This window comes from Phocoena phocoena, chromosome 14, assembly GCF_963924675.1.
Source record: "Phocoena phocoena chromosome 14, mPhoPho1.1, whole genome shotgun sequence".
Lineage (NCBI taxonomy): Eukaryota > Metazoa > Chordata > Mammalia > Artiodactyla > Phocoenidae > Phocoena > Phocoena phocoena.
In genome coordinates, this window is record NC_089232.1 from 30,323,623 (window position 1) to 30,334,537 (window position 10,915).

At 54.2% G+C, this 10,915-nt stretch overlaps 1 protein-coding gene across 1 annotated transcript; it reads left to right on the top strand.

Annotated features, from left to right (window-relative positions):
* The first annotated feature begins 1,985 nt into the window (after nucleotides 1–1,985).
* TEX261 (testis expressed 261) lies at nucleotides 1,986–7,640 on the top strand. Its single transcript, XM_065891408.1, has 6 exons — nucleotides 1,986–2,055; nucleotides 2,936–3,015; nucleotides 4,416–4,569; nucleotides 6,420–6,487; nucleotides 7,161–7,263; nucleotides 7,525–7,640. The coding sequence occupies exons 1-6, from the start codon at nucleotides 1,986–1,988 to the stop codon at nucleotides 7,638–7,640; spliced, it is 591 nt and encodes a 196-aa protein (XP_065747480.1).
* The last annotated feature ends 3,275 nt before the right edge of the window (nucleotides 7,641–10,915 follow it).

Sequence of the window (10,915 nt, forward strand, 5' to 3'; positions counted from 1 at the left end):
CATACTTCTGTCTGACTTGGCTACAAAATTGGGGGTTCCCACATACTTCCCCTCAGGTTCGATAATTTGCTACAATGGCTCACCAAACTCAGAAATATTTACTTAGTTTACCAGTTTATCGTAAAGGATATTATAAAGGACACAGATGAACAGCCAGAGAAGAGGTGAGGTCTGGAAGGGTTGAGCTCGGGAACTTCCGTCCTCGTGGAGTTGGGGTGCACCACCCTCCCGGCATGTGGATGTATTCACCATTCCGAACCCTATGGTTTCGAGATTTTCATGGAGGCTTCCTCATGATTATTAAGTCAATCTCCAGTGCCTCTCCCCTACCTGGAGGATGGAGGGTAGGATTGAAAGTTCCAAGCTTCTAGGGCATTCCCTGATGGTCCAGTGATTAGGAATCCTCGCTCTCACTGCTGATGGCCCAGGTTCGATCCCTGGTCGGGGAACTAAAATCCCACGAGTCACGCAGTGTGGCCAAAGAAGAAACAGTTCCAAGCTTCCAATCTGGTGACCAGCCCCCTTACTGAAGCTAACCAGGACCCACCAAGAGTCACCTCATTAGAACAGAAGATGCTCCTATCACCCAGGAAATTCCGAGGAATTTAGGAGTTCTGTGTCAGGAACTGGGGGCAGAGACCAAATATATGTTTCTTATTATGTCACTGGGAGGTAGTTATTAGACTTTCTGTTAGATTGGGTTATGTTACACTTTAATAAAGAAACATATATATTATTATATCACACAGTTTTCTAAAAAACTTTTTGATATCTGTATTTCAGTGTAATTTCTTTGCTTTGTAATCTTATGTTTTTGTTTTGCCGTACGCGGGCCTCTCACTGTTGTGGCCTCTCCCATTGCGGAGCACAGGCTCCGGACGCGCAGGCCCAGCGGCCATGGCTCACGGGCCCAGCCGCTCCGCGGCACGTGGGATCTTCCCAGACCGGGGCACGAACCCGTGTCCCCTGCAGCGGCAGGCAGACTCTCAACCACTGCGCCACCAGGGAAGCCCTGATCTGTACATTTTAGATGGTTCAAATGGTAAATTTTATGTTATGTATAGTTTACCACGATTAAAAAATACATAAGGGCTTCTTTATTTCTTGATAGCATGGTAATCCTATGTTTAATTTTTCTGAAGAATATTTATTTATTTTTATACATGAAAAAATTCTGAGATAAGAAACATACCAGGGGCCCGTTATACATTATTTTGGCATGCCTATCTCGGCCACCAGATGGGGAACTTCTTGACAAGGGCTGCCCTGCTCCTTGGGGCCCCTCAGTTAGCTCTTCCAGAGGTGTAGTAAATGCATTCAGTGCCTAATGGGCGAAGTCAACAGAGAGGGAGAGTTAGGCTTGAGGATGACTAATCAAAGGTGCCCCAATTCCTACCTGTGCCTCTTCCTAGATGTACAATAACCTGAGGCAAAGTAACCTTCCTAGGCCCTGGCTTCCCATCCATAAAATGATCTACATCATCGGATTAATTTCCATCATGAACCTAGAGCCTAGCTTTTACCATAGTGCCTGGCACACGTTAGGCACTCAACAGTTTTGTTCCTGTTACCTGCGGGAGCAAAAGAAAGCCCTGGGCAACTACAGGCTGGCGCAGGAGTGCACAGGGAGGGGCCGGTGGCTACGTTCCAAGCTCCGGTACTAGCGCTGCGTCCCCGCGCCTCAGGACCGTCCCGCCTCCCCGTGGTTGCATTGCCGACCGGCCCCTCTTTGCATCCTCGGGAGCCCGGCGGTCCGCGGGCGCGCGCCGGTCTGGGCAGCAGCGGTTGGCCCTCCGCGCCGGCGGGCGGCGCTAGTCCGGACCCGGCTGGGGGCGGTGCTCGGGCCGGGCTGCTCTCGGCGGCGGCGCACGACCGTCCGCGGGGCGGGGACGCGGCGGCGGTGGCTACTACTCCGTGTTGCCGGAGCCCGAGCGCGCAGGCCCGTCCCGGCGGGCTGGCTGGCGGGCGGCCGGGGCGGGGGCGCCATGTGGTTCATGTATGTGCTGAGCTGGCTGTCGCTTTTCATCCAGGTGGCCTTCATCACGCTGGCCGTCGGTGAGAGTGCGCGACCCCGGGCCGCGCGGGCTCCAGCTCCGGCATCTGTGCTCGCCGGGGGTCGCATCACGAGGGCGCCGGAGAGAGCCGGGAGACCCCCGCCCGTTCCTTCCGGCCTTCGCATCCCCCTTCCTGCCCCGCCTGGTCCTGCCCCTCCTCCTGACCCCAGTAGCCTAGCCTGACCTCGGGTCCTTCCAGGAGTCACAGAGTGCGCCCCAGCGGTGCCCAGGGGAGGCTGACTCAAGTGCCCCTTGCCCGCGCACGGCCAACCGCTGCCGCGCTCTCCGTCGCGGGGCCGGCCGCACCGAACTTTTCCCAGACACCTACCCCCGCCCTTTCGCCTCGGGCCCTTGGTGCTTCCCACTCTGACTTTGACGGGCTTTCTTTTTTGGCTAGTTCCTACTCTTGATCTCAGCTGAGACTTCACCTCTTCCGGGAAGCACTCCTTATGGGGTTTGACTTGTCCTACTGGGATCGTCTGACTCCCCTTCCCACTCAACACCCCCGCACCCCCCGCAAAGCTGGTCAGGGAAGGGACCTCGTCTGTCTCGTACTGTACTCAGCTCTCAGCCCAGCAGCTGGCGCATACTAAATGCCAGCGAATATTTACTGAATGAGTGAAAGAAATTCCCTTTTATGGGCCAGAGGTTAGGTTTGTGCATCAAATACAGGTTTCCATTCACTTTTATGAAATCTTTCCTTAGTTGCCCTGACAAAGTTTTACTTCCGACTTGGGAGGGTAACACACGGATTGTTTGGTTTGGTCCTTACCTAATGGAGTCATGAAAGGTTGAGTGGAATCCAGCTGCAGAGAGAGGGGTGATCAGCATGGTGGGAGTGACCCTGGCTAACGTTCTCCCTGCTTGCTTCCCCCCGCCAGCGGCCGGACTCTATTACCTGGCAGAATTGATAGAAGAATACACAGTGGCCACCAGCAGGATCATAAAATACATGATCTGGGTAAGTGGCAGTTTTCCTCAGGATCCCCCTCACTCTTGCCCTGCCTCAAAAGGAGGAAGTGGGGAAAGTTTGGCCTGGGTGATGAGACCTGTGTCCTTGCTGTTTTCTGAGGGCATCACCCCCTATCTCCCTGCCCTGTACCTTGTACCCCTGGGTCTGCTCTCCTGGGCCTAGGTCTTCCCTGGCCTCCTTCCCCAAGTGGGATCGCTTCACTGCGGGCCTCGTTCTTGGTTCCTTAAGGCGAGAGCTGAGTGCCCATTCTCTGTTGACAGGACCGTGGCTTTGCCTTTGTTTGACCACCTTCAGTGGTCTTAGCCCCTTGCTCTGCTTACAGCATTTAGAACTGAGAGGGACCTTAAGGACAGTTTTGAGTACTTGTTCTTTGCCCTCTTTCTAACTGGATCAAGTGACTTGGTCTAAGAGGGAGACACCTTCCCTGCCCCAGGCCCTGCCCTGCTCAGGGCTCGTGGAAGGCTTCTCTTCCTGAAGACACAATCCTTGCCGTTGATGTCCAAGCCACAGGCGTGACTGCTGGTGGACAGATTTCTGCAGCTGCAGGAAAGGCTGGGGAGGGTCTGGGGGCACGTTTGGACAGGACGAGCCCAGTGCCTCACAAGTCACCTGCTGTCAAAAGCCACTTCCACTTTGGGCATGGCCTGGGGTAGGGAGTTAGTGGTGGAGACAAGACCATAGCTCTCAGCTCTGGGTTCAGAGGCCCAGCTCATGAGTGTTGGTACAGGAATTAGACCTTCATTCAACCAACTGCCTGCCTTTTGTTGAGCACTGACAGTTGTAAGTCCTTCAGAACAATGTTTTTCAAACTGCAGGAAGGATTCATTATTGGGTTGTGCAATCAATTCAGTAGATCATTATCAGCATTAAAAAAAAAAAAAGGAGGGCTTCCCTGGTGGCGCAGTGGTTGGGAGTCCGCCTGCTGATGCAGGGGACACGGGTTCGTGCCCCGGTCCGGGAAGATCCCACATGCCGCGGATAAGCTAGGCCTGTGAGCCATGGCCGCTGAGCCTGCGCGTCCGGAGCCTGTGCTCCGCAACGGGAGAGGCCGCAACAGTGAGAGACCCGCGTACCACAAAAAAAAAAAAAAAAGGAATGGGAAAGACTAGAATTGAAATCTGAACTTTGATCATGTATATGTACATGTGTTGGGGTCACAGTGTAAACTATTTTTCTTACTGTGGGTTGCTGTCAAACAAACTTTGAGATTGAAAAGTGCTGCCCTTTGGGAGCTGAGAGACTAGCTGGGGAGGTCAGAACTGTGGCTGTGAAACAAGGAGAGACTGAAACATGAACAGAGTGTTGCCCTGAGTAGACTGGAGGTTAGTGAGTCCAGAAAGGCTGCCTGGAAGAAGCTCCCCACACTGTGTGCCTCTGGTTGTTTTCAGTTCTCCACAGCTGTGCTGATTGGCCTCTACGTTTTTGAGCGCTTCCCCACCTACATGATTGGTGTGGGCCTCTTCACCAACCTTGTCTACTTTGGCCTCCTCCAGACCTTCCCCTTCATCATGCTGACCTCGCCTAACTTCATCCTGTCGTGCGGTGAGAGGGGACATAGTTGGGGAGGCAACTGAGTTGGTTGGACGTGCCCAGCTCAGTCTAGGGCACTGAAGGGGATATAAAGAAAAGAGGCAAACCACTGAGGTCCTCCAGGAGACCAGGCTGATTGGAGGTTGGGGTTCTCACACATGAGGAGCCTAGAGCCCGTGTTGGCTCTAATGACTAGAACTTGGGGGGCTGGGATACTCAGAAAGGGAGGGCTTTCCTAGGGAGGTAAGTTTGACAAAGGGTTTGAGAAAGGAAAAGAGGTGGGTTGGCCGAGCAGTTATAGCCCCTAAGAAACCACTTGGCCAGGAAAAGCCCAAAGCCTTTCCCTGGCCTGCAGGCAGCTCCCCATCCAGTCCTCTGGCCCAAAGTCGTGATTAAGACGAGCCTCCTGGGGCTCTGGGGGTCCCTGCAGACAGCTGCCTTGGGGTTGACAGACCCAGTTTGGAGGACCCTGGCCTTCCTGCCTTTGCTCTGCCACCAGTTTCTGACCCCAGGGGGTCATTTCCCCTCTCTGGCCTTAGCTTCTCCATCTGTTCAGTGATGTTTAGGAGACTCATTTGGCACATAGATGCTATAGTTATTCTCGGAAAAGGTTCTAGACAGTATCTGGTTACCGGGATTGCCTTTTCTCCCTTTAATCATTACTGGTTATCATAGCCTTTGGTCAAGATATCAGATTGATTGGGGTTTCTTAGAGCTGCTTTTCTGTTTCTGTGAGAGAATCTGGAAAGAGACTGTTACTCACAAGGAGGGCACGGTGTTAAAGCCAGGACTGAGTGCCTTGGTGTGATTCCACCAAAGGATTTGTTCTGCGGGGATTGGTGTGAGGAGTCCTTCCCTGGAGACCAGGCTCCTCTTGCGTCTTCCCAGGGGGGAGGGTGCTCCCCAATCCCCCCACCCCTCGGGGAGCTCCCTTGGCTTCCCTTTGTCACTCCCCTGACTTGCCCTCAAGATGCCTGGGAGAGTTTTTCTGAAGATCTGTGGGTGTCAGGTACCATCCTATCTTCCAGTATGCCCTCGCCCTAGAGCGCGGCTAGGAGCGGCAGAGCTGTGGTTGTCTGCCTTAGAAGGGGAGAGGCAAGAGAGGAGAAAAGAGGAAAGATTCGTGGCAGTTGGCTGTGAGGTGTATGTGAGGCGTGTTGGGTGTGAGGGGATGCCTTGTTCTGGTGCCTGCCCTTCACCTCACCGTGGGAACCGGCAGGAATGCCTGTCTCGGAGCAGCGAGTCCCCGGGATCTCTCTCTGAATTTGGCTGCATGCTAAGGAGGTGGTGGGATCCAGAACATACCAGTTCACACCAGTGAACCTTATCCTGAGGACGGACCCCTCCCCCAGAATTTTGAGGAACCCTAAGATTGCACTGCAAACCGTCTAGCAAACTGTGCCCTTTCATTCCTGAGGAGTGAGAGCCTCCTCCCTGCTGCCCCGTCTGGAGTGGACTCCTTGGGAGCGTGTGCTCTGCATGCCCGTGACACCCTCCCACACAGCCCTGCGGAGCTCTCTTCAGGACTCATGGCTGCTAAAGACCAGGTCAACTGGCACCGTGCTTTGGAGTGTGTAGCGCTGGAGTCTCGTTTTTATAATATTCAAAGAGTGTTTTACCTACTTCTGATTGGATTCATGAGTGCCCTCTGTAGCGGGCAGGTGGGGTGGGGCTAGTTCTTCCATTCTAACAGACGGGAAACTGGGTTCTGGACAGCAGTGCGCTTGGCACGGAGCCATACTCTGAGCTGGGTGTGAGGTCAGGACTAAGAGTCGGCTTCCAACCTCCGGGGCCTTGTGAAGGTTGAAAGTCTGCTTTATGTTATCCACCCCAGAATAAATGACTCTTCATTCCCTCAACAGGGCTAGTGGTGGTGAATCATTACCTAGCGTTTCAGTTTTTTGCAGAGGAATATTATCCCTTCTCAGAGGTAAGAAGTATTCAGTACGTCATCAAACTACTAACCGGGACAGAGCGAGTAAAAGGGACTTGCGTGATTTCTTTGTGAACTTGACTATGATTTGAAACTGAGTTTATTCAGGGATGACACATTTTTTTAAAAAAATGGTATAGGTGATTTTAGAAAGCAGTGAGGGTGAGAAGCAGGCACCCCTTTGGCTGCGGTGGGGAGGACACTGCTGAGTCCTTTGGGGATGCCAGCATCCCAGCCTAGCATCCTAAGGTCAGGAAGGGGCGGTGGGGTGGCCTGGTCTGACGCAGACCTCACAGGGCAGGGGTGGGCCACAACCCTGAACCCTGCTACTCCAGTTTGAACCCCTGGGGAAGAACAAGGTCGCTTCTCTAGGGAACATGGGTCATTCATGGTTTTGCCCTCCATCTGCCTCCTTTGGTTCAGAGGAGTTGCTTGTCCTAGTGACCACGATTTGGGGATTGTGGCCACACAGTCATCTTTGGTCTCCACCTTTCGCCACTGAATTTTCTCCATGTCTGGGGGTGTCCTGTCTCTGCTTCCCGGGCCCTGGTCTCCTTCAGAGATCAAGTGTGGGGCACGCTTGACCACCTCTCTAAGATACATGGTGAGCACACCTGGCCCAGCCTTGGCATCTCCAGGGGCACCCTCATCTCAGTGTCTCTGTTGCCAGGTCCTGGCCTATTTCACTTTCTGTCTGTGGATAATCCCGTTTGCGTTCTTTGTGTCACTGTCGGCTGGGGAGAACGTCCTGCCCTCCACCATGCAGCCCGGAGGTGAGAAGGGGTTTGTAAGGTGGGAGGCTTGGTGGGAGGACGCCAGCAAGGCCTGAGTTGCTGGGGGAGCTGGAGCCCGCCCTGTGATGGAGACACTTGGACTCTGGGTGGGTGGGCAGAGCTGTGTTCACTCACACACACACACACACACACACACACACACACACACACTCCCTGCACACACACACACACACACTCCCTGCACACACACACACACACACACACACACACACACTCATCTCCCTGCCTGTGTCTCCACAGATGACGTGGTCTCCAATTACTTCACCAAAGGCAAGCGGGGCAAACGCTTAGGGATCCTGGTTGTCTCCTCCTTCATCAAAGAGGCCATTCTACCCAGTCGGCAGAAGATGTACTGAACTTCTGCGGAGGGGATGCTGGGGCAAGATCAGGAGAGTCAGGCCCCTGGGCCTCTGCAGTAGGTGGGTGCCGGGAGCTGGAAGGCACCTTCCCCCAGCGCTGGCCCTCCTTCCCTCGACTCCCCCAGAAGCCCCCATCCCCACCGTCCTCAGGAGGCTCAGCTTGGCTCAGATCTGATGCTGCCGGAGGCTGAGACCTCAGAGGGTGCCAGGGAGGATGCGGTGCCTGCTTAGCCAGGAGGCTGTGGTCCACCTGGGTGTGCAGAAGCTGAGCTCCTGTGGCCCTCCCGCCCCCTCCTGTGATGGGTCCGGAGTTCTGGCTCAGCCAGGGCAGGCAGGGCAGGGGCTGTGAAGCTGGAGAGCAGACAGTGATAACTGCTATGGGCAGATGGCCATGGGGAGGGGCCGTGGCTTAGCACTTGCAAGAGAAAGTTTTGCTGTTGAACTGCGATTTCTGTCCAAGTGCTGATTCCCGTTTGAATAAAGATTCTAGGTGGCCCTGTTTGCCTTAATACCCTGAAAGTTCATCTTCCTTTCTTCCTGCTGACCTTCCGCCTGGACTGGCTTTTCTGCGCCAGGGGCTCCTTTTCTGGGTTTGGGTCTTGCCTTTCCGAAGGGACTGTTCTTGTGGCCCTTAGTGGGAAGGGGACAGAGATGAGGAGCTGAGCCTGGAGTGGGGAGGTGGGGGAGTGGGGATGGATGCGGCCTTTCTTAATCCCCTTCTCTCTCCTTCCATCTCTTCTTTCCTCGGGGCTCCGTGACTGTCAGACTGGGGGCAGAGAGGGGATGGTGTGGGACTGGGTTAGATTTTTCAGGAGAACATGTACAGTATCCTATTTATGTCTTCGCCTAGGGAAGAGAGTGGTTTCTGGCTGAATTCTGTCTCAGGCTCGAGGAGAAACGTTAAAAATTGGCTTCTTGGCAGCCTGGGCTACAGCCTGTTTTGTAAGAAACAGGGCTGGTGAGAGAAACTGTTTGTCACTGTAACAGCACACAAGGGCTGGCCCTCTCTTCTGAGTGGTCTTGGCTCCTGGGGAGGTGATCAGTCTTCTAAAAAGTTAGGCCAGGTCCTGGGCACAGGCCAGCATTTGTTGACCTTGCGTTCCAGCTACAGTGCCTTACAAGTACTCAGCAGTACATATGCGAATGAAGTCCCCACGAGAGCCATCACCGGACATGTCCTATACCTCAAAGCAAAGCAGACAGGTGCGGAGATGGACTGCCCACATGTGGTACCTTTCAGCCACAGGGAAGACCTCTGTGCTTGAAAATCTTACCTCTACATCCCGCCTCAAGTCCCACCGTAGCCCTTCATTTCCTTGGGTCTAGCATTCCCGTTCCCTTAAAAATACCAGCCTTCCCCTTTCCTGGGGAGGAGCAGTACATTTTGGCCTTCTCTCAGTGGCACTGAGATTGCCAGGCCCTTTTGTCCTATGCAGACAAGGGAGGACAAGGTGGAGGACACTGGAGGCCAGTGTCCTGACTGCTGGCCAGCAGCTGGCCTTGCTCTCCGTTGCTGTCCATTTCTTTGTTCCTCACCCCAATGGTGTGGCTTTGCCCTCCATTCACTCCACTGCCAGTGTTCTGGGGTTTAGCAGTGACCTTGTGCTAAGTCCAGCGGACCCTCTTCATATCTCCTCTTCCTGGATTTGTGCAGCATCGGGCAGGGCTCGTCACCCCCAGCGTCCCAAGCACTGCTGTGGCTGGTTCTCCCCCTCTGGCTGCTCCTTTCCGGGTCCTGTGCAGGCCCCTCCACTCACCCCCCGCGCAGTGGGGTTTCTCAGGGTTCGGTCGTGTGTTCCCTGGAGGAGCCCATCCGTGCTGACGGTTTCAAGGAATTGAGAGCCGACAGCCAGCCCCAGCATCCCTCTCGGGCCTCTGAACCACAGTTCTGCTGCCTTTGGGCACACAGACAACTCTCATGGCCCAGAGAGCCCTTGGTGCCACCCTTTGCAACCTGCCTTTTCTGGGTACCTGCCTTGGCCCCAAGATCACTCAGGAGCCCGACCGGAGACCTGCTTTCTCTTTCTGCCCCGACATCCAATCTCTAACAACCGTCAAGTTTCCCTTCTTAACATCTCTTGATTTGAGCCACCCCCTCTGTCAGCACCTTTCACCTGGATTATTGTGACAGCCTCCTCCTGCTTCTCTATCCCACAGCCAGAGTTGTCTTTCTAATGCATGGTTGATCTAGTCACTCCCTGGCTTACAACCTTCCATGGCTCCCCCCGTCAGGATAAAGTCCAGACCCTTGAGCATGGCTCGTGAGGCTCGTGGTGTCCCGGCTCTCGCTCGCCTCTCTGGCCTCATCACTTGCCACCTTGCATTCTGATTTTCAGCCTCCTGTATCCAGAGATGCCACTTTAATTCCCTTTCTTCTGCTCGCCTGAGTACCTTCTCTGTCAGTTCTCAACTTAGATTTCACTTCCTCCAAGGAACTTTGAATGTCCCCTCTCCCTCCAGCACACCACACAGATCACTCTGGGCTTACTTGCCTGCTTACTGGTTTATCTCCCCATTAGACTGTAAGCTCCTTGAGGGCAGGAATCGTCCTTCAGTTTTTGTATCAACCGTGCCTAGCTTGGCACCTGGTACATAGAAAGTACTCAATAAATGTTTGTTTAATGAATGATTTGTAGTGGTGTGTACACGGGATAGCAGGGGACCCAGGATAGCTTCCTGGAGAAAGTACAAGTGCTTTCAGTCTCAAACTGAAGCCATAGGTCCTCCCTCCCTTCTCCAGAAAGGCTGCCTGTGCCTCCCTGTGCTGCAGAAACCCCAGTGGCAGCTGGGAATGAAGGATGGCAGCCCATGGTGGCAGGGAAGCCAAAGACAGGGTGACACCTTAGCTCTCTTCCTCCCTGTTCTGGAGATGCAGAGTGAGGCTTAGAACCTGCAGCAGGAAGGACTTAATATGAACAAGAGGCAGAATTTCCCAGTGGTCCCTCATCCTGGAATCCTTGTCCCTGGTGAGCTGTTGGGTGTGAGGAAGGGAAATGGGGACACCAAGGTGTCACTTTTACGATGGTAAGGCCCAGGATAGAGGAGGATCCCCACTCTGAGCCTTGGGCTACTGCCCTAACTTGGATCTCCTGGGGGGGTCCAAGAGATTCCTTTGTGGAGAGAAGGGAGACCTGGGAGCTGGGTTTTGTCGGGGAGGGGGCTCCGATCCTTGAGCTTGGGGGTGGGCACTCCCCTTCCTCCCCATCCATACAGAATCACCACACCTCAGCCTTCACTGGGCAGCCTCCAGTCGGGAGGCTACCAAAATAAGT

What these genes read in the sequence shown, in the direction of transcription:
- TEX261 (XM_065891408.1), top strand. Translation starts at nt 1,986, where the DNA reads ATGTGGTTCATGTATGTGCTGAGCTGGCTGTCGCTTTTCATCCAGGTG. An exon ending in TAACTTCATCCTGTCGTGCG is followed by an intron (nt 4,570 to 6,419) that starts GTGAGAGGGGAC and finishes TTCCCTCAACAG; the next exon opens with GGCTAGTGGTGGTGAATCAT. An exon ending in CTCCACCATGCAGCCCGGAG is followed by an intron (nt 7,264 to 7,524) that starts GTGAGAAGGGGT and finishes GTGTCTCCACAG; the next exon opens with ATGACGTGGTCTCCAATTAC.